At 44.2% G+C, this 23191-nt stretch overlaps 2 protein-coding genes across 2 annotated transcripts in view; one reads left to right on the forward strand and one right to left on the reverse strand.

Annotated features, from left to right (window-relative positions):
* PI4KA (phosphatidylinositol 4-kinase alpha) overlaps positions 1 to 23191 on the forward strand; it is a 153322-nt gene that overhangs the window by 81599 nt on the left and 48532 nt on the right. The window lies entirely within an intron of this gene.
* On the reverse strand, positions 780 to 22017 carry SERPIND1 (serpin family D member 1). Its single transcript, XM_007538397.3, has 5 exons — positions 21880 to 22017; positions 15431 to 16302; positions 6451 to 6724; positions 2289 to 2433; positions 780 to 1631 (listed from the first exon to the last, which is right to left on the reverse strand). Exons 2-5 carry the CDS (start codon positions 16290 to 16292, stop codon positions 1440 to 1442), a joined length of 1473 nt encoding a protein of 490 aa, XP_007538459.1. The 5' UTR covers positions 16293 to 16302; positions 21880 to 22017; the 3' UTR covers positions 780 to 1439.

Below are 23191 nucleotides of genomic sequence, written 5' to 3' on the forward strand. Positions count from 1 at the left end.
AGAGCAGCAGTGATTAGATATGTGTTAGGCTAAGCCGTGAGGTCTGGAAGCTACCTGAGGGAAGAGCCCCTCCCCCCTGCCCACTCATCCATGGAGCAGAATAGAAATCTGCAGCACATACACTCCATCTCCATCTCCACCTTGAGAAGTTAAATGTGACTTTCTTAATTATTTGAGTTTTAAGAAATGGAATGAGGGGGCTGGGTGGTGGTGCGCCGGGTTAAGCACACATAGTATGAAGCGCAAGGGCCCGCACAAGGATCCCAGTACAAGCCCCTGCTCCCCACTGCAGGGGGGTCACTTCACAAGTGGTGAAGCAGGTCTGCAGGTGTTTATCTTTCTCTCATCCTCTATATTTTCCCCTCCCCTCTCAATTTCTGTCCTATCAAATGAAAAGTAAAAAAAAAAAAAAAAAAAGAGGGAGCCGGGCGGTAGCGCAGCAGGTTAAGCACACGTGGTGCAAAGCGCAAGGACCAGCTTAAGGATCCCGGCTCCAGTCCCCGGCTCCCCACCTGTAGGGGAATTGCTTCACAAGTGGTGAAGCAGGTCTGCAGGTGTCTATCCTTTTTTCCCCGTCTCCCCCTCCTCTTTCCATTTCTCTCTGTCCTATCCAACAACGATGACATCAGTAGCAACAGCAATAATAACTACAACAATAAAACAAGGGAAACAAAAGGGAATAAATAAAGAAAGAAAAGAAAAGAAAAAAAAAACAGAAGTGGATTTGTAGTGACTGGAGGCAAAAAAAAAAAAAAAAGGAATGATAACAGGTACACAAGTTAATGTGGCTATATTTATTTACCTCTAGGGTGTAAGGCATGGCCATGTATACAAACTGTCCTCTGGGTAGCAGTGAGATGATAATAAGAGTAAAGGTGTCATTTAGCATCAAGTCAGAAGGTTGTACTTTGAGAGAAAGAGTCCTTAGTACTCAGGACTCCCATGGGATGTCTCAATGCCACTTCTCTCCTGGACATCAGAGCTGGTGCTAGCTGTACACCATCCTTGGAAGAGGAGGGAATTCTGTCCTGTGCTCATCTTGTGTTCTGTGTTCAGATATGGAGCCCCAGTTGAGAGGTTTTGTGCACAAGGTAGAAACTGTAGGGGAATGTAGTGCCCAAGGAGCAGTCCCCACCACCACCAGGTTTGCGCTCAGGAAGCAGGAAGTGAGTCAGTCTGAATACTTCTGAGAACCCTCCAGCTAACCACTGGTACACTCTAGGTATATTAGATCTGTGAAGGCATTATTCACTGTGCAGAATTGATTCCAGCAAGCTTCTGAGTCATTTGTTACTTTCTTCTCTCTTACGGGTTTCAGTTTCAGAATGGTAACATAAACCACACAAACCATGATCCCAAAACATCTCTGTTCTCATTTTTAGAATGGAAATAGACTTTAAGCCCCCCAAACACTGGAGATGCCCAGACCTCGACATAGTTTAAGACATAGTGGGGTTGGTGACTCTCCCCATGAAGAGCAGGCAGCTGGTACGGTGCTCATAGATGAGGAAGAGGAAAGGGCGGTCAACAGTGAAACGGACTTGGGTAGAGAGTGGCATGAACCCCACTGTGGTCACTGCAGTAGCTTGGGTGCCCTCTTCGTTCACTGTGATGGTACCTTGGTGCTTGAACTGTTTCAAAAGGGAAAAATGACATTGATAAATTGCATCACTTATAAGTAGAGGGATACAGTGGTGGTGTCTCATCTCCTACAGGGAAATGCTCAGAAGGTCACATAAAAAAGACAGATCACAGCTGGTCAAAATCACCTTTGACAAAATGACCTGTCAGCCATGTTAATTGTGTTTTCAGCCTGTGTAGAGTAAGTGACACCTACCTTTATTCTTTCACATCATACTAACTCTTGGCAGTGTCCACAGTATGAATGGTCTATGAGCCAAGGCAGTGAGTGGCTCCAGGCCTCACCTCCTTCTCAGGTCGTAGGAAACACAGTAGGGGTGTGCACATTATTTAGACTGGTATTTTCTCTTGCTTGTGAAGTGGCTATTGTTAGTGTGTTAAATTCAACTGGCAGGTATCTTTCTGTCTTTTACTGTTCAGCTAGGAGGAGTTATCTCAGAGTCGTGTGCTTGCACCTGTACCTGGTATCAGCAGCAGTGGGGCTCACTCCCAGGGTGCTCCCTGAGATCACCCTCTAGTATCCAGCAGACACCAAGGAGAAAAGGCCCAGTACCTATCAGTCTGTGAAGTCAGGTCAAGTATGCGGTGGGCTTTGCTGATAGCAGAGCTTGGGGTGGGGACAGAGAGTGGACAGAGGGAAAAGTTACCAGGTCGATGATGAGCTTGTGGTCTGAAATTCCTGCCATGTTGCTGGTTCTGTCAAACAGTGCTGTGACCCCCAGTGATTTCAGGGCCTCCACCAGGTTGTAGTTCTTTTCCAGTTTGAATTTAGGTAGGAGTACTTCTCGAGTTCTGGTCAGAGAAGAAAAGGGAACCCAGTTGCATTAAAGCACAAGTCACACAAGAATCACATTTCTATGTTGTGCATATACAAACTATTGTACTTACTGTTGAATGTAAAACATTAATTCCCCAATAAATTTAAAAAAATAATAATCACATTTTTCCTTCAAATGTCTACCAGCTGCCCCCACCTACATTGCATTTACCAGGGCAGACTTGTTAAAATTGTATGTGCCAGTGACTCAGGAGGTGGTGCAATGGTGTCACATAGAGCTTTGCAAGTAGAAGCTCCCAAGTTTGATCCCCAGCACTGCATATGCCAGAGGAGCACTCTCTCCCTCTCACAAGTAAATAAGTCTTTAAAAAGACATGAAAACAAATATTCCAATGCATATTCTTAAGTGGATGAACAGCACCAATAGATCTCACAGGGCCAAATCTGTACATTCTGGGAATAAAGACATGTCAGGTGTGGCCCCCTTCTCAAGAACTTGCTTTCCTTTGGGCAACCCAGGGTTTGTAGGTGTGAAGCAGCAAAAATTTAAAGAATGTAAAGGCAGCATGTCAGTGCCTAAGTGATGAGAACAAGCCATCTAGGAGGGGCTGTGGACAAGAGGATGTGCCTGCACCTAGACTCAGCTCATGGCTGGAAAAGTGAGATGACCTTGCTGCGTGAGCAGATACCCAGAAAATGTATTAAGAGGGGCTGGCAGAACCACTGTGCTGGGGTCTGAAGTGCAAGGCAGTGCCAGACTTGAGAAGAAAGGGTGGCAGGCCAAGAAAATGGGGAATTTATGAGGAGAGGGTATGTAAGAGCTGTCTTGGGAATTCTATTCTGGCAGCCAGGTCAGAGTGGATTGAGGTATGGGAGAGGCAGGCTGGAGAGCCATTCCCTAACTCAGGTAGAGGGTATTGGGCAATGGTGTTGGGCAAGATTCAGGAACTGAAGGAACTTGCCTTTCTTTTTTTTTTTTTTTTCCTTTCCCATCAGAACTTCCCTGGGGCTTTGAACCTGTGCAATTTTACTGTTCCTGGTTGACTTTTTTTTTTCCTCTTTAGATATAGGCAGAGAGAGACACACACAGACACCACAGCACCAAAGCTCCCTTCAGTGTGGTGAGGGTTGGACTTGAAACTGGGTCACACATATGGCAAAAGTGAATGCTATCTAAGTGGGCTATTTTATTGGCTTTTCTTTTCTTTCTTTCTTTCTCCCCCACCCCCCCCCATCCCCACAGGTAGAGAGCAAGAAAGGGGGTGGGGGGAGGCACCACCACTGCCCCATTGCTCTCAAAATTCCTCCTTTTCATAGTGTTTCTGTGTGGTAACTGAGGGTTGGAACCCAGGTTTTCTTACTTGGCAGTGTGTTCTCTATGGGATGGGCTGTCTCCTGGCCTGCAGAGGAAACATTCTTAAGGGAAAAAAATGTGAACAGATTTGATGACTACTTGACTACCTAAATAAACACTTCCATTTTGCCCCTCAGCTTATTAATCTATTGATCTATGAATGAGAAAGGGGAGAGAGAGCCAGACCATCACTCTGGCACATGTTCAGGATCTCATGCCCGAGAGTCCAACACAACACTATCACTTCCTGGACCTCTATTAAGTGTGTGTGTGTGTGTGTGTGTGTGTGTGTGTGTGTGTGTGTGTGTGTGTGTTTAAGGAGATTTATTTTTTCTTTGTTAAGCTAGGGGACTGAGCCAGGACCTCACACATGTACAGTGCCACTACTGAGTGCCCCCCCATGCTGATTTTTTTATTCTTTAGGGGGAAAATCACATCACTGCTCCAATATGTGGAGCCCCCTGGTGCCACTCATGGTGCTCCCATGTGGTATCAGGGCTCAAACCCAGGGCCTTCTGATGGTAAAGCATGACTTATCTATCTCCTGGTCCGAAATTCATTCAGTATGGGCCCAGCCAGTATCTATTAAACAGAAATGTGACTTCCCCATTATCTCATGATTCAATAATAATGTTGGTAAATATTTAGAAGCTGTCATTTTTATTGTGGAGTAATAATAGTAGAGTCATTAAGTGCCCTGTTCTTAATCAGTTAAGAGAACCTCAGGGTTTCTTGATTAGGGAAAAGAAGCCTGACCTTGGCATATCCCTCCCAGCATCCCAGTACTATGGTGAATGCTAGGCAGCCCTTTTCAGTTTACTTCTCAGTGACCCTGGGAAGTCAGGTAGTCTTGCCTCTTTTAAGAATAATAAAGCAAGAAGCTGGGTGATGATGCACCTATTTGAGCACACACCTTACCATGCTCGAGGACCTGGGCTCAAGCCCACCTCCAAGGGAAAAGCTTCACGAGTGGTAAAATACTGAAAAACTGCTGGTTCTCCAGCAGTGAAGCAGGTCAGCAGGTGTCTCTCTTTCTCCCTCTCTAACCTTCCTTTCCCTTCTCAAGTTCTCTCTGTCCTATCAGATAAAAAGGGGGGAGTGTGGTCTGGGAGGTGGCACAGTGGATAAAGCGCTTGACTCTTAAGCGTGAGGTCCTGAATTCAAGCCCCGGCAGCACATATACCAGAGTGATATCTGGTTCTTTCTCTCTCCTCCTATCTTTCTCATCAATCAATAAATAAAATATATTTTAAAAAAGGGGGAGTGGCCATCAGAATCAGTTGGGGGAAGTCGGGGAAGGAATGACAAAGCGAGACTCCTCCTAAGTAAGTTATGTGATAGAGCCAAGGTGTCATGTTGGCTGTCAATCACCAGTCCCCAACTTCTGGACACTTTGGAGAGTATACACTTCTCACAAATGTCATCTGATTGCCTTTCACCAAGCAAGAAATGTGGACTATATCAGCACAGCTTTGTTGCACTGAAGCAATTCTTTGGTATTATGGAAACTTCTCCCATTTCCTCCCCCCTCCTCCTCTTCTCCCTCTCCCTTCCCTTCCTCCTTTTACTTCCTTTTTTTTTTAAATTTTATTTATTTTTTTCTTTTGTTGCCCTTTTTATTGTTGTAGTTATTGTTGTTGTTATTGATGTCTTTGTTGGATAGGACAGAGAGAAATAGAGAGATGGGGAAGACAGCGAGAGGGAGACACTTGCAGACCCACTTCACCGAGTGTGAAGCGACTCCCCTGCAGGTGGGGAGCCGGGAGCTCGAACCAGGACCCTTACGCTGGTACTTGTGCTTTGTGCCACCTGCTTTTAACCCACTGTGCTACCACCCAACCCCCTGCTCACCCACCCACCCCACCTCCCACAAAGCACTACTCAGCCCTGACTTGTGGTAGTGCTGGGATTAGATCTAAGACCTCTGGTGTCTCACACATGAAAGTCCACTGTGTTAACTCCAACCCTCTCTTTCTGTTTTTTTTTTTTTTTTTTTACAAGAGCACTACTCAGCTCTGACTTAAGGTGATGTGGGGGATTGTACCTGGGACTTTGGAGCTTCAGATATGAGAGAGTCTGTTTACATAATAACCATTATGCTATCTACACTGCCACCTCTCTTTTTCTTAAAAATGACCAAAGTAGCGGGATCGAACGGTAGCACAGCGGGTTAAGCCCAGGTGCCACAAAGTGCAAGGACTGGTATAAGGATACTGGTTCAAACCCCCAGTTCCCCACCTGCAGGGGTGTCGCTTCACAAGTAGTGGAGCAGGTCTGTAGGTGTCTTTCTCTCCCCCTCTCTATCTTCCCCTCCTCTCTCCATTTCTCTCTGTCCTATCCAACAACAATGACATCAATAACAACAATAAGACTTTTAAAAAATGACCAAAGTAAGGGCCTGGTGGTGGCATACCTGGTTAATTACACACATTAATTACACACATATGCAAAAGGACCCACGTTCAAGCCCTTAGTCCCCACTTGATGGGGGATGTGGAAGCTTCATGAGTGGTAAAGCAGGACTGCAGGTGTCTCTCTTTCCCTCTCTACCTCCCCCTTCTCAATATCTCTCTGTCTCTATCCAATAATAAAGATTTTTTAAAAAATGACCAGAGTCTACTATATCTGGGCTTCCCCAGTCTCCCCTAGCTGAGCAGAACAAACTTAGCCACAGTACCTGTTTGTCATACTTTTCTGCCATCTCTCCACCACCTGGGGTGTCAGCTGTGTCTCCAGAGTCTTCATCCCAGACAGCTTATGGGGAACCAAGACAAGCATACTGATGTCCCCCACATACTCCAGCTGTAGGACATCACAGTCCAGCTCCTGATCATTAGTTGCCAGGAAGTTCCCCTTGGTCTGCATCATAGAAACTTTGACCACCTCTCGCTCATTCAGCCGGAAGTTGTGGTTGTGTGTCATTTCCACTGGGAACTTATTCACCCAGGAGCCTATGAAGTAACAGGAATAGGGATTTTTATATTTTAAAAAGAGTTTATTCATTAGAACTAGAACATGACTAGGGCTTGAGCTTGGGGCCTCATGCTTAAGAATCCAATTCTTTATTCATTATGCCACCTCCTGAACCACAATAGGGCATTTTAAAGTGTTGTTTTAGAGTGTGTTCTTCACTTAGGAATATGTGCCAGAAACTTCTGGAGGGGTTGTGCTGACTGCAGGGTCTCTGATTGCCCCCTAGGTCTGGTTTGGGCCAAGAATTTGCTGTTTTTTGTTTTTGTTTGTTTGTTTGTTTTATTTTGTCTCCAGGGTTATTGCTGGGGCTTTGTGCCTGCACTACAAATCCACTGCTCCTGGAGGCCATTTTTCCTATTTTGTTGTCACCCTTGTTATTGTTGTTGCTATAGCTGTTGTTGTTGGATAGAACAGAGAGAAATCTAGAAAGGAGGGGAAGACAGAAGGGGAGAGAAAGATAGACACCTGCAGACCTGCTTCATTGCCCATGAAGTAACCCCCCTGCAGGTGGGGAGCCAGGGGCTCGAACTGGGATCCTTCCGCCAGTCCTTGAGCTTCAAGACATGTGCGCTTAACCTGCTGTGCTACTGCCTGGCCCGCAAGAATTTGCATATCTTTTTTTAAATTTATTTTTTTAATGTTTAGTTATTTATTTACTCATTCTCTTTTGTTGCCCTTGTTATTTTATTGTTGTAGTTATTGTTGTAGTTATTATTGTTGTAGTTATTATTGTTGTTGTTATTGATGTCATTGTTGGATAGGACAGAGAGAAATGGAGAGAGGAGGGGAAGACAGAGAGAGGGAGAGAAAGATAGACCTGCAGGCCTGCTTCACCACTTGTGAAGCGACCCCCCTGCAGGCAGGGAGCCAGGGGCTCGAACGGGGATCCTTACGCCAGTCCTTGAGAATTTGCATTTCTAACAAGTTCTCATGTGATGCTGATACCATGATGCTGATACTTCTGGTCCAGGAACCACAGTTTGAGAACCATTGTTTTAGAGGCTTCTGAGTCAGAAAACTAATACACTTGTAGGAAGTGTGATAATAGTTGATAGGTTAAATTGACTGGAACAGACTGTAAGCTGGATTCTTGACCCTGGCCAGACACCTGATTTGCCTGGGCTTCTCTATGTAAAATGAGTGACTCTGAGCCTTTGTTGATGGCTCTTACCCCTCACACTCTGATTCTGTAGTGACTGGCAAGACATGTTGGTGATGCAGTGCTGCCATCGAGAGCATTTTTTTTTCCATTAAGGTCTAGGGCCTTGCACATGATTTCTCTACTGCTGGGTTGATTTTCCATTCTATTTTATTTTAGAGAATGAGAGTCAGAGATGGGGAAAAGCCACCACAGCACCATTCCATTATATTTAGAGCTTCCCCTGTTCTCTGGTGCTCACATGTGGTGTCAGGGTTTGAAACCAGGACCTCTCACATTTTAAGGCATGCACTTTACTGCATGTTATCTCCCTGTCCAAAAGTCTTCATTTAGATTTGGTTGCAACATTGTGTATCCAGGAATAAGCCCAGGTCCACTTTACCTCTCAGACAATTGAAAATAGTCATGTTGGATAGCTGTTAGTTGAGAAGTGATAGTGTGTCAGCCATCTTCTAAGCACCTTTCCCATAGTACCTGGTTTTCTCTCCCTTGAAACCGTATGAGGTGACTGCTTTTTATTATGTGCCCCATTTACAGATGGAGAAACAGGCAAAGCAGCATAGTAGACTGTCCAAGAGTTCTAGCTGGTGAGGAGGGCATCTGGGATGAGGTCCGCAAGAGGCTCTAGGGAGCTTTCAGTACCCCTAGGCTGTGCCAGTGACAAATTATTCCTGATATTTACTCTGCGGGTCAGGCCTCCCCTACCTTCTGCCCTTGCACCTTCTGCTGGAACTGTCATGTGTCTCCTGGGATCTTTTCCTTCCAGCTACCTCCTGAGTGCAACCTCTTCCTTTACTATTCTTTACAAAATGGTTATAACATTTGGTATTAAAATTAAAGCAGTAGGGGACTAGGGAAATAGCATAATGGTTCTTGCAAAAAGACTTTAATGCCTAAAGCTCTAGAGATCCCAGGTTCAACCCCCAGCACCACTGTAAGCCAGAGCTGAGCAACACTCTGGTAAAATTAAATAAATAAAAACCTGTCTTAAAAGTATCAAGTGAAGGGAGTTGGGTGATAGCACCCCAGTTAAGTGCACGTGGCGCAAAGGGCAAGGACCAACTTAAGGATCCTGGTTTGAGCCCCCGGCTCCCCACCTGCAGGGGAGTCGCTTCACAGGTGGTGAAGCAGGTCTGCAGGTGTCGGTCTTTCTCTCCCCCCTCTGTCTTCCCCTCCTCTCTCCACTTTTCTCTGTTCTATCCAACAACAATGACATCAATAACAACTACAACAATAAAACAACAAGGGCAATGAAAGGGAATAAATAAATATTTTTTTTAAATGTGGGAGTCGAGCGGTAGCGCAGCGGGTTAAGCGCATGTGGCACAAAGTGCCAGGACCAGTGTAAGGATCCCAGTTTGAGCCCCTGGCTCCCCACCTGCAGGGGAAGTCGCTCCACAAGCAGTGAAGCAGGTCTGCAGGTGTCTACCTTTCTCTTCCCCTGTCTTCCCCTCCTCTCTCCGTTTCTCTCTGTCATATCCAACAATGATGACATCAATAACTACAATAATAAAACAACAAGGGCAACAAAAGGGAAAAATAAATATATATATATATATATCAAGTGAAGACCACCGAATGCTACAAGCTAAGGATGCTGCTAGATTAAGGAATGAACAGCAATGTACCAAAGTGTAGCAAAGCAACAACAAAAGCTCTGTCCTTGTCCATGGGGCTTTTTTCTTGAGTAAAAAGGAAGACTGCAAGGGGAAAATCAATAAAAATAAAATCCACATAGACTTGAGTATTTTTTTTTCTTTTATTTATTTATTATTGGATAGAGACAGAGAGAAATTGAGGGAGGGGAGGTAGAGAGAAAGAGAGAGGAACACCTGCAGCCCTGCTTCACCACTTGTGAAGCTTTCCCCCTGCAGGTGGGGACCAGGGGTTTGAACCTGGGTCCTTGAGCACTGTAATGTGTGCACTTAACCAGGTGCACTACCACCTGGCCTTGACGAGTATTTTTGATGCCAGTTAAGTTTTGTCAGTACCTATGACAACATGTGCTTCAGTCATTACAAGCTGTTACAAAGATACAATTTATTTCATTGCAGGATAAAACTGTACCAAAATTTATAAAGACAGTTTCTAAGAATTTCTTCCACTGGGGTCAGGCAGTGGCACACCTGGTTAAGTACACACATTATAGTGGGCAACAACCCGGGTTCAAGGCCCTGGCCTTCACCTGCCAGGAATAAAACTTCATGAGTGGTGTAGTAGGGCTGCAGGTGTCTTTATTTCATTCTCTGTCTCCCTCTCCCTTCTCAATTTCTCTCTGTCTCTATCAATAATAAATAATTTTTTAATTCTCCTGTTCAAATGATAATGGACATTGTCATCAAAAGGAAACTTTTAAATTTACTTGTCTGCTACTCTTGAGTTGTAAATTAATTAGGGATAGAGATTTGGGTTTTATCAAAAGCTTCAAGAGTGCATCTCATATACATAAATCTCATATGTATGTGTAATTTTTTAATATTTTCATTTATTATTGGATAGAGACAGAAAGAAATTAGGAGGGAGGGGAAGATAGAAAGGGAGAGAGACAGAGAGACACCTGCAGCCCTCCTTCACCACTTCTGAAGCTTTCCCTCTGCAGGTGGGGACCAGGGGACTTGAGCCTGGGTCCTTGTACACTGTAATGTGTGCGCTTAAACAGGTGTGCCACTGCCTGGCCCCAATATGTATGTGTATATAAATGTCACTATAAATGAAAATGTCACCCAGAGGTAATAAAATCATTTTTAAAGTATATATATATCTCAAGTGAATAGGGTCAGGGAGATAGCACAGCTTGTAGAATATGTGCCTTATATGCCTTGCATATGTGAAGCCTGGCTTTGAGCCAGCCCTGCATCTAGTGGAGTGGCACTCTTCCCCCCCCCTTCTCTCTCTCTTTTTCTCTCTCTCTCTCGTGTGTGTGTGTGTGTGTGTTTGTGTGTGTGTGTTAATAATCACATATTTTGGGGGGAGTCAGGCCGTACGTAGCACAGCAGGTTAAGTGCACGTGGCACAAAGCGCAAGGACCGGCAGAAGGATCCCAGTTCGAGCCCCTGGCTCCCCACCTGCAGGGGAGTCACTTAACAGGCGGTGAAGCAGGTCTGCAGGTGTCTATCTTTCTCTCCCCCTCTCTGTCTTCCCCTCCTCTCTACATTTCTCTCTGTCCTATCCAAAAACAACGACATCTATAGCAATAATAATAATAACCACAACAATGATAAAAACAACCAGGGTAACAAAGGGGAAAAAATGGCCTCCAGGAGCAGTGGATTTGTGGTGCAGGCACTGAGCCCCAGCGATAACCCTGGAGGCAAAAAAATAATAATAACAACATATTTTGGATCTGGAGATTAAAATTATGCTTCAACTCTTCCTTTGTTAAGTAGTCATGAACGCCTAGGTGTTTGCAGCATCTCATCTCCTCTATTCCTAGCACTAAGTTAAGTGACCATTCCAATGCAATGAGAAAAGAACACACATTATTAACTTTCATGTTCACACTTGGGTGTGATCCTGGTTACTGTGTGTCAGGAGACTGTAAGGTGATGGTGCTAGTTATTTCTTCAGCCTCTTACTGGCAGAGATGACTGCTGCTGCTGCTGCTGCTGCTTCTCCTCCTGCTCCTGAATAGCTGGCCCGCCAGATACAAGCAAGGACTCTTGGTGGCCAGGGCTGGCCCACAAGCTAGTAGGACTGAGAGCTTCAGTGCTGCACAAATACCTTCCACTAGCTGTTTTAAAATGTAAGTGTAGTGGTCTGGGAGGTGGCGCAGTGGTTAAGGCACTAGACTCTCAAGCATGAGGTCCTGAGTTCCATCCCCGGCAGCACATGTACCAGAGTGATGGCTGGTTCTTTCTCTCCTCCTATCTTTCTCATGAATAAATAAATTCTTAAAATAATAATAATAATAAAATGTAAGTGTAGGTCAGTTGCTTATAAAGCTAAATGTTACCAGCAGTCCTACACACAGTTCAATATATAACACTGAGGTCTGTAGCTCTGCTCCTTCAAAATGATTGAGCTCTCACCACATGTTGATGTCAGTGCTGTCATCTCCGTGATAAAGGTGAAGACTTACGACCTGCCCACACTCACATGAATAAGGAGCAGGAAAACCAGGGCTTGGGCTGGTTTGATCACTTCTAAAACATGTGCTGATAACCAGTTATAAAAAGGGTGTATATGTTTTCATCCAAATATTTTAGAACCTCAGCCTTGATCTGGAGCTAGTATCCTGGCTTCTTCTGCCTTTCTTGGCCCATCCATTAAAATGCCTGCCTGTCAGGCTGGGAGTATGGATCCACCAGTCAACATCCATGTTCAGCGGGGAAGCAGTTACAGAAGCCAGACCTTCCACCTTCTGCAACCCACAATGACCTTGGGTCCATACTCACAAAGGGATAAAGAATAGGAAAGCTATCAGGGGAGGGGATGGGATATGGAGATCTCGTGGTGGGAAGTGTGTGGAGTTGTACCCCTCTTGTCGTAAGAAAGGGAGAGAGAGAGAGAAAGGAAGGAAGGAAGGAAGGAAGGAAAGGAAGGAAGGAAGAAGGAAAGAAAGAAAGAGCTGGCACAGCTCTTGGGAGGTGGTGGGGTGAGGAGGTGGTAGTTAAGAAACTGACTCCACTACAGCAGCAACCAAGAGAGGGCCTTTGTCCTTCAGTTCCTTTAGCTGCTGTAGATTAAGTTGGAGCTAAGCTGCCAGAATCATTGTCTCTTAAGCCTGGTGACTAATGCTAGCTGGTACCTACTAGTTCTTGCAGAGAATAGTTTGTGTATTATAGCAACAAAAGGTTGCCTTTCAACTCGCTTAAGTTCATAGAGTGAAGTGGATCTTCAAGTTCAGATCCCATTAAGAACACTTTTTTGTTTATCTCCTTTTAAAAAGGTTATCTTTTAAACAACAGGAAAGCTATCGGGAGGGGATAGGATAACGGGGAGTTTCCGGTGGTGGGAATTATGTGGAGCTGTACCCTTCTTGTCCTATGGTTTTGTCAGTGTTTCCTTTTTTTTTTTTTTTTTTATGCCTTCAGGATTATTGCTGGGGCTCGATGCCTACACCATAAATCCACTGCTCCTGGAGGCCTTTTTTTTTTCTTTTTTCTCCCCTTGTGTTGTTGTAGCCTTGTTGTGATTATTATTGTTGTTGTTGATGTCATTCGTTGTTTAATAGGACAGAGAGAAATGGAGAGAGGAGAGGAAGACAGAGAGGGGAAGAGAAAGACAGACACCTGCAGACCTGCTTCATCGCCTGTAAAGCGACTCCCCTGCAGGTGGGGAGCCAGGGCCTCAAATTGGGATCCTTCTGCCGGTCCTTGCGCTTTGCGCCATGTGCACTTAACCTGCTGCGCTACCGCCCAACCCCCTCAGTGTTTCCTTTTTATAAATAAAAATTAAATATATATATATGTTGTCTTTGTTGAGAAAGAAAGAATGCACTCACATACTAGCATCACTCTGGCATATTTGCTGTCAGGAATCAAACTCTGGACGCCTGTGCTTTGGGGTCTAATGCTTTCTCCATCGTGCCACCTCCCAGTTCACCAGTGAGAACATTCTATGTAGAGGTCTGGAGCCAGGGAGATAGCATAGCTGTTTTGCAGAAGACTTTGATACCTGAAACTCCAAAGTGCCAGGTTCAATCCCTGGCACTATCATAGGCCAAAAGTGAACTATGCTCTGGTTTAAAACAAATAATAAAATAGCATTCCAGGGCAGGGGAGATAGCATAATGGTGATGCAAAAAAAGACTTTCATGCCTGAGGTTCCAAGGCCTCAGGTTCAACCTGCACACTACCATAAGCGAGCTGAGTAGTGCTCTGGTAAACTAAATAATAACAATAAATAAACAAAAAATGAATCAATCTTAATTTTCATGTATCCTTGTTCATTTACTTCTAGGATTACAGGGGTCCTTTAAAGGAATGTCTTCCTTTAGAGAAGCTTCTGTACATGGCCCAAAACAGTTTCTCTAAAAATAATTATTTCCGGGAGTCAGGTGGTAGCGCAGCGGGTTAAGCGCACGTGGCACAAAGTGCAAGGACCAGCGTGAGGATGCCAGTTTGAGCCCTTGGCTCCCCACCTGCAGGGGAGTCACTTCACAAGTGGTGAAGCAGGTCTGCAGGTGTCTATCTTTCTCTCCTCTCTGTCTTCCCCTCCTCTCTCCATTTTTCTCTGTCATATCCAACAATGATGGCATCAATAACAATAATAACTACAACAACAATAAAAACAAAGGCAACAAAAAGGAAATAAATATTTTTTAGAAAAGTTAAATTATTTAAAAAATAATAATAAAATAATTATTTCCCCACCTTCCCATTAGAATAAAAGTATGCTGAGGCTGGGTGGTAGCACACTGGGTTAAGCGCACATGGCATGAAGCATAAGGACTAGCAGAAGGATCCCAGTTTGAGCCCCCGGCTCCCCACCTGCAAGGGGAGTCGCTTTACATGCGGTGAAGCAGGTATGCAGGTGTCTATCTGTCTCTCCCCTTCTCTATCTTCCCCTCCTCTCTTGATTTTCCTCTGTTTTATCCAACAACAATAATAATAACAACAACAATAAACAAGGGCAACAAAAGGGAAAAAATAGCCTGTAGGAGCAGTGGATTTGTGGTACAGGCACTGAGCCCCAGCGATAACCCTGGAGGGGGAAAAAAAAAAAAAAGGATACAAGTATGCTGAAAAGGAAGAACTGTGTCAGTTATACAGACCAAACAGTTTTCAGACACTCTCTTTTATCCTTTTGTCCATGTTTCTGCTTACTGACAATTAGGGAAGGAAATAAAAAGCACTAAATTCATAGCTGGGGAATGTTGCAGTTGGTAGAGCATTTGGCTTCTAGGCCCAGGGCTCGTCTGTGCCTTAATCTTTCTGCCACTCCCAGAGGATTTTTTTTTTTTTTTTTAATCAGAGAAATAGGGAATGAGAGGCACTGCTCTACCACTCCAGTGCTCCAGCACTCATGTTGCTCTCATCCAGTGACTGGGGGCTCAAACCTGGGTTTTCACACCAGGTAAAGTGTGTGCTCTATCAGGTGATAGAGCTTTCCTTCTTCTAATAGAGTAAAGCTTTAGAGATGGCCCAGCTAGGGCTAGCTGGACTCTGCCTCTGGCTGGCTTTGTGCCCTTGGCTCATCGTTTTACTACTTTGTGCTGCCGTGGTCCTATAAAATGGAAATGTTTGGAACCAGGGTTGTAGCTCAGTGGGGGAGTACAAGCTTCACAGGCCCTGAATTTGATCCCCGGCACCCTTTCCCCTCCCCCCCCCAAAAAATGGGGGCCCTAGTAGTAGTGACAACGTTGTGAATTTGTGGTGGCTATTTAGTGAGCATAAAACTTGCGGTTACGGGCAGGTAAGTCAGCTTCTGTCACCACTACATCAGCCATCCCTGTCTCTGAGATGACCATGTGTCTTGGTGTCCTAGATAAACCAGAGCTAGAATAAAGTCCTTAGCCTACAGTCCATACCTATAAAAGAGTATGGCATATGTGAGTTTTGAGAAATGTGAAGCTAAGCCTTACCTTTAAAGTAGATGCAGTTTAGAATCATCATCTGAGTAGTTGGGTCTATATTTTCCAGAGCATCTTTTATAAGACCCTTGGTGAGCTTCTGAATGTGGTTGTTGGTTTTCGATATGAAGGCAGGGTCTGAGAAGTCAGCCTCCTGGGCCTCAGCAAAGTAGTACTCTCTTACTTTATTTTTGAACTTATCCAGGATTGGAAATTGCTTTTGGACATAAAGATCATTGACTGAGCGCAGTGTGTACCCGAAATTTCTCCGGAAGAGGCGGTGAGTCAGCTTCCGGAAGAGGTTATGAATGGTTGCGACCTCATACTTGCTGCTAGCATTGACAAAGTCCTTAAAGTGCAGAACTGAGTGCACTTGTTCATGAGTCTCCCCCTCTAGGCCCAAGGACAGCATCGCCATGGCAGTTGAAATGCCCACTGGGGCTATGAAGATGTTGTCGTAAGTGTGGGCCTGCTCCTTCAGTGCCCGGTACAGGCTGAAAGCAAACTTGGCATTGAGGATATTGAGCCTCTGGATCCTGCTCTTGCCTTGAAAGAGCTGCAGGATGTTTCCAGAGCTGGCTTCAGAATCTGTTGGCAAAACAGCATCAATGATATCTATGTAGTCATCATCTTCACTGAAGATCTTCTCCAGATCCAAATAGTCCTCATCCTCTTCCCCCTCTAGGATCCACTCATTGGTGACTGTGTTTTCCTTGTGGAAGTCAGCAGGGAAAAGGGGCATGCTCAGGTTTTTTTTATTTAACTCTCCCCACTGGGGATCCTTTCCTTCCTCAAGCGGATCCACCAGCTTCTTATTCCCACACACAGATGTGAGAATGAGAGAAATGATGAGGGGTGGGAGCAGGCATTTCATGTTGGCAGAGCTGGGGGGGGGAAGCACACTGTGGTGGTTAGCGTCCACCTAGCTGACTGCCCTCCCCACCTCATATGCTCACATGGCAGCTTCACTATGACTATGACTCCAGAAAATGCCCTTGAAGCACCCGCCCTTAACTTTCTTAGGACTCTTAGTGAGTCTGGTGAAGATGAACGGATACCTAACATTCTTTAATTCCAAGAATTAATCCTTAACTCTTTTTTTTTTTTTTTTTTTTTGCCTCCAGGATTTTCTCCAAACCCCAGTGGTTTGGTGAATCCACTGCTTCTGGCAGCCATTTTTTCTATTTTACTGGATGGGGGGAGAAAGACACCTACAGACCTGCTTCACCACTTGTGAAGTGACCCCCTTGAAGGTTGGGAGCTGGGGGCTCAAACCAGGATCCTTGTTCAGGTCATTGGGCTTAGTACTATGTGCACTTAACCCAGTGCACCACTGCCTGGCCACCTCCTAGCCCCCATAACTCCTGCTTAGCAGTGCTCTGGTAAAAAAAAAAATAAAAGGGGGGGGAGAGGTGGTGACACACCTTTTTGAGTACACATGTTACAATGTGCAAGGACCCAAGTCCAAGCCCCTAGTCCCCACCTGCAGGGGGAAAGCTTTGCAAGTGGTGAAGCAGGGCTGCAGGTAAATCTCTCTCTCTCTTTCTCTCTTTCTCTCTCTCTCATCTTCCCCTACCCTCAATTTCTGACTATCTCTGTCCAATAAATAAAGATGATAAAAAAAATTTTTTTAATTGCTAAACTTACATTCTAGAATGCAGGGGCAGAGGAGGAGAGTTTTCTTTCCTCCTGTTTCCTCCCTCCCTTCCTTCCCTCCTTTTTTTTTTTTTTTTGCCTCCAGGGTTATTGCTGGGGCTCGGTGCCTGCATTACAAATCCACTGCTCCACTGCCCCACTGCCCACTGCTCCTGGAGGCCATTTTTTTCCCCCATTTTGTTGCCCTTGATGTTGTCGTTACTGAATAGGACAGAAAGAAATGGAGAGAGGAAGGGAAGACAGAGAGGGGGAGAGAAACATAGACACCTGCAGACCTGCTTCACTGCTTGTGAAGCGACCCCCCTGCAGGTGGGGAGCTGGGGGCTTGAACCGAGCCGGTCTTTGCGCTTTGCACCATGTGCGTTCAACCCCCTGCACTACCTCCCAACCGCCCCTTCCTTCATTTCTTTATTCATTCATTGAACTAGATGCACATGGCTGGCAAAATAGCTCACCTGGTTAATGTGCTGCTTTGCCACAAGTGTGATTCAGATTCAAGCCCAACCCCACCTCACTAAAGGAAGGACACTTTGGTGCTATGGTCACTCTTCCCCCCCTCCTTCTTTGCCTTTAAAAAAGAAAGGAAAGAACTAGAAGTATAAATGACCAGTAAAGCAAGTTTTCTCGTTTGAGTCCTGCCAACAGCTTAAAGCTTAAAGCTGTGATTCAGAGAAACTTTACCAAGAGATGAGCCTTGAGTAAAGATGTTGAAAAGTGTATAGAAGCCTCATGTTGTGAAAAGCATTCTAAAGATGTGAAATCTGTGTCATCTATTGAGGTTGTATAGTTTGCTTAAGATCTGGACCTTGTCTGTAACTCAGAAACTCCCCCTTGGGTGAGAGCCTAGTGAAATGTGTCCTGGTTGCCTCTTTCCTCTATGAGATTATACAGTTTACTGCAGGTTAACTTTTTCCCCCTCCGTTGTTACTCAGCTCCCATTGCTGTTTGGAGTAACTTAATCTTTTCTACTTAACTGCTTCTAGGAGAGAGTTAGAAATAATCTCACCTTGAGGTCTGGAAGGTGTGTGAGGAGGGAGTCAGAAAACGCTGGCTGAAAGTCTAAGGGTCATTCCCTCGGACTTTAACAAACAAGATAAATTTTAAATACATTCCCATGATAAGCCTGTCTATCTGTTCCCTGCCTGATTCCAAGGAAGGATTTAATTTAAGTTGTCAAAGCAACTTTGCCTGCCAAATAGCTTTGTCTTTCTCACTTAGCTCACTTCCTGGTTGTGGGTAAGCTATTGACGCTGTGCTAAACTATTTCTAATACCTGTGACCACAAATAGAATTGGGCCTAGTTTGCAAAAAATGATAATAATTGAGACATAGATATTCATGGCATTACTCAGAAAGGGGGCTGTGAAATAGCTCAGCCTGCTAGAGTACTGCCATTTTCATGCCTGAGACTACAGAAGCCATAGCCTCAGTCCTGATACCACTTTATGCCGGAGCTGAGTAGTACTGCACTCCTCCCTCTTCCATTCCATTCCATTCCATTCCATTCCATTCCATTCCATTCCATTCCATTCCATTCCATTCCATTCCATTCCATTCCATTCCATTCCATTCCATCCCATTCCATCCCATTCCCTCCCCTCCCCTCCCCTCCCCTCCCCTCCCCTCCCCTCCCCTTCCTTTCCCTTCCCTTCCCTTCCCTTCCCTTCCCTTCCCTCTTCTCCTCTCCTCTCTTCTCCTCTCTTCTCCTCTCTTCTCCTCTCTTCTCTCTTCTTCTCTCTTCTCTCTTCTCTCTTCTCCTCTCCTCTCCCCTCCTCTCCCCTCCTCTTCCCTCCCCTCCCCTCTCCTCCCATCTCTCTCTCCCTCTCTCTCTCTCTCAAATTAAATGTACTACCTGGGAGGTGATGCAGTGGGAAGAGCTTTGAACATTAAAGCATTTGGTCCCAAGTTTGATCTCCCCATCACATGTACCAGAGTGATGCTCTGGTTCTCACTCTTTCTCTCTCATTAATAAGTAAATATTTTTTAAGTTAGATGGACAGGGAAATAACATAGTGGTAATATTAACACACAGGATTTGCACGTGAGAGTTCCTAGGTTCAATTCCCACACTCAAAAAAAAGGGGAGGGACGTCAGGCAGTAGCGCAGCAGGTTAAGCACACATGGCACAAAGCGCAAAGACCTGCATAAGGATCCTGGTTCTAGCCCCTGGCTCCCCACCTGCAGGGGTGTCGATTCACAGGCAGTGAAGCAGGTATGCAGCAACATCAATAACAACAATAATAACTTAAACAATAAAAAAACAAGGGCAACAAAAGGGATAAATATTTTTAAAATAAAGAAAGAAAAAGGAAAATTAGGAAAGGGGCAGGGGTAGATAGCATAATGGTTATACAAAGAGACTCTCATGCCTGAGGCTCTGAAGTCCCAGCTTCAGTCCCCCATACCACCATAAGCCAGAGCTGGGCAGTGCTCTGGTATTTCTCTCTCTATATATATATACTTTTTCTTTCCATATGTATATGGAAAGAAAAATTAGAAAAGTACAAATTGAACAACTTGGTAAAAGTTTCCTTGCTCTTTTGGACTTACACATTGCATTCTAAGATAAAAATAAGGTTAGGAGCCAGGAGATAGCTCACTGTAGATCATACACTTTGCCCTGCTTGAGGATCTGGGGTTGAGCCCCCAGTACCACATGGTACACCATGCATTATGGGTAGTGTGATTGATGTCTCTCCTCATTCTGGCTCTGTTTCTCTCCCTGTCCATCTTAAACTTAAAAAAAAAAAAAAAGCCAAGAGTAGAAGAATCATGCACATATGAAGCCCTAGCATGTCAGAATAGTAAAACAACAATTTAAATCAGAGGGTAAGATTTTGGGAAAATGCAATCTGAGATCAGATAGGAGGCAGAGGTAAAGACATTCATCCAGGGGCTGGGTGGTGGCACACCGTGTTAAGTGCACACATTATAGTACACAAGGACCCCAGTTCAAGCCCCCAGTCCCCACCTGCAGGGGGAAAGCTTCAGGAGTGGTGAAAACACATCTGCAGGTGTCTCTCCCTCTCTAATTCTCCCTTCCTCTCTGTCTTCCTTTCTGGCTGTCTTTATAAAAAAAAAAAAAAGAAGAAGAAGAAGAAGATATTAATTCAGATAGTATATTGTGTCCAGCTGTCCAGATAGTGTAACGCTATCTTTACATTATATTTTGAAATCTTCTATCCTGCTCCAACATTGTTTGATGAAAAAATAAAACTATTTTATTAATCCATTATCAGAAGAAGTAAATAAGTGCCCTAACATTTTCTGTCTGTGCTATCTCTCCTGCCCCTCTCATATTTTCTGGGGATTGAGATTAAAGACCTAAATGGTTTTGCCACTTGGCATAGCAAAAATTATATAATATATCTAAAAACTTAACACTATTTTATATTTTAAGTTTAGATCCCTATCTTGGAAGAGAAGAATTATTTGTTAAGTTAAATCATTCAAAGTCTCGGGGGCTGGGTGGTAGCACAGCGGGTTAAGCACACATAGATAGTGCAAAGCTCAAGGACCAGGATTTCTAGCCCCAGCTCCCCACCTGCAGGGGGATCAATTCGAAAGTGGTGAAGCAGATCTGCAGGTGTCTATCTTTCTCTCCCCCTCTCTGTCTTCCCCTCCTCTTTCTGTTCTCTCTGCCCTATCCAACAACATCAGTAATAATAATAATAACCACAGCAACAATAAAACAACAGGGCAACAAAAGGGAGAAAATGGTCTCCAGGAGCAGTGGGTTCGTGGTGCAGGCATCAAGCCCCAGCAATAACCCTGGAGGCAAAAAAAAAATCATTCAAAGTCCCCCCCCCCTTTTTTTTAACCAGAGCACTGCTCAGCTCTGTTTTATGTCAGTGTGGGGGATTAAATCTGGGACTTGAGAGCCTCAGGCATGAAAGTCTCTTTGCATAACCATTATGCTATACCCCCACCCTCAAAGTCCCTTTTTGGAGGTTTTTACATGGTGCTTTCTCAGGTTCATTGTATGGATTGGGGTTGGATGTTTTTTGTCATGGTTTAGAGCATAAGACCTGAACTCCCATATCCCAACTGGCTGCTGTCTCCAGGACCAAAGAGAACAAATATAATGGAAGAGAAGTAGCAGCCTACTGTTTCAGACATTCTTTATTTTGAATTAGCTTCAGACTTACAGGAAAGTTTACAGAACAGCATAGAGAATATAGCCCTTTTCGGGGTGGGAGTAGATAGCATAATGGTTATGCAAACAGACTTTCATATAAGACTCCATAGTTCCAGGTTCAATCCCCTGCCCCACCATAAACCAGAGCTGAGCAGTGCTGTAGTAAAATTAAATAAATAAATAAGTATAATAGAATAGCCCTTTTCCCAAGCCCATTAGGATTCTACATTTTAGAACAGCTGCTTTTTCATTCTCTCTTCACACGTGTGTATTTTTTTTTGTCCACACACAGGCACACACATTTACTTTTTTTTCTGAATCATTTGAGAGTAGGCCACTTATTGTGTCCATCTGATTGCTAATTCTGATACGTCAAGATGGAATGCGCAAGAACAAGGATATTCTCCTATTTCATGACAGTGCAGTCATCCAATGAAAATACTCAACACCAGGACAATACTTTCCCATTCCAACTTTTTCAGCTGTACCAATAGTATAACTGACAGAATTGTCATAGACAGACTTTCAAATAAAAACTTTTTTCCACTTCTAAAAATAATATAGAAAAACTTTTAAACTCATAGACATAAAAGTGCACCATCTACCCTGTGCTGACCACCAAAATAACAACTTAGGATCTGCAGAAATGTTATAAACAGAACTCACCTCTGTGCTCCAGAGAAGTAACACTGCAGAGAGACAGCCAGCCAAGGCCACAGCAGGGTTTCAATGTGAACTTTGGTGCTGGACTGTTGTATATTTTCTTAGGTAAATACATCCCAAATCAAACACTGCTCAACTAGCTTTGTCAGCACGAACCTCCTCAACCTTCTTTGATCACTGCTGGTAACTGGTGACTTTGTTCTGGTTCTGCTGGTTTGATTGCATGACTATTGCTGTGTGTATGTGCTGATGGGACCAGCCTATGCTTAACCCACGACAGAACCCAAATACTTCTTGGATCTCTGAGTCTGGTCTACACAGAGGGTAGCTGTAATGCCCCTAATAGTTGAAACCACTCCTGTCCTCTCACTATGTCTTCTCCCTTTCTGGTTTCAGGGCTGATGCAGCTGGTTTAGCAGGTGTCCCTATCCATCTGTGAGCTTGTTCCTCAGTGAAAAGTAGGAGAATGAGATGATTGACTTACAGCATAAGGAGGCCTTTAATACAGCCCCTTCCTTCAGTCAGGGTTTACTGTGTTCTCGGGCAGAATCTGCAGCCCAGTCCTCCTGCCCAAAGTAGGGTAAACAAAGTGTTACTGAACAGTATTATTATAACACAGATCTGCTTAGGCATTCACAGAGACCTGTGTGGCTGCTCTCTCATATTTGCTTGTAATTTTATTAGTAGTAGTTTTTACCACAGCACTGCTCAGCTCTGGCTTTTGGTAGTGCCAGAAATAGAACCTGGAGCCCCCAAGCATCAGGCATGAAAGTCTATCACAGGCTGGGGAGACATCATAATGGTTCTGCAGAAGAGTTTCATGTTTGAGTCTCTGAAGTCCCAGGTTGAATCCCCAGCACCACCATAAGCCAGAGTTGAGCAGTGCTCTGGTCTCTCTGTATCTTCCTCTCTCAATCTCTCATTCATTAAAAAATGAATAAATAAAATATTTTTAAATGAAAATATTACTTTAAAATGATATACTATTTCACTGATTCTTTTTTTTTATTGTGTTAATTTTGTCATCTAAAACAGTATCATACGAATATGCCAGATTCCCTTCAAAGTCATTTAACTGCTACAGAACTTGGATCCTTGATTTTGATTTTCAAGTGTTTGTGTTTTTCTTTACTGAGAGCTCTGGTTTATGGTGGTGCAGGGGATTGAACTTGGGACTTTGGAGTCTTGGGCATGAGAGTCTTTTGCATAATAATCCTATCTCCCCAGCTCACTAGTGTGTGTTTGAGGCAGAGATCTTTATTTATATATATATATTTTTTTTATTTATTTATTTTCCCTTTTGTTGCCCTTGTTG

The sequence above is a fragment of the Erinaceus europaeus genome, chromosome 1 (assembly GCF_950295315.1).
Source record: "Erinaceus europaeus chromosome 1, mEriEur2.1, whole genome shotgun sequence".
In the NCBI taxonomy this organism is placed as follows: domain Eukaryota; kingdom Metazoa; phylum Chordata; class Mammalia; order Eulipotyphla; family Erinaceidae; genus Erinaceus; species Erinaceus europaeus.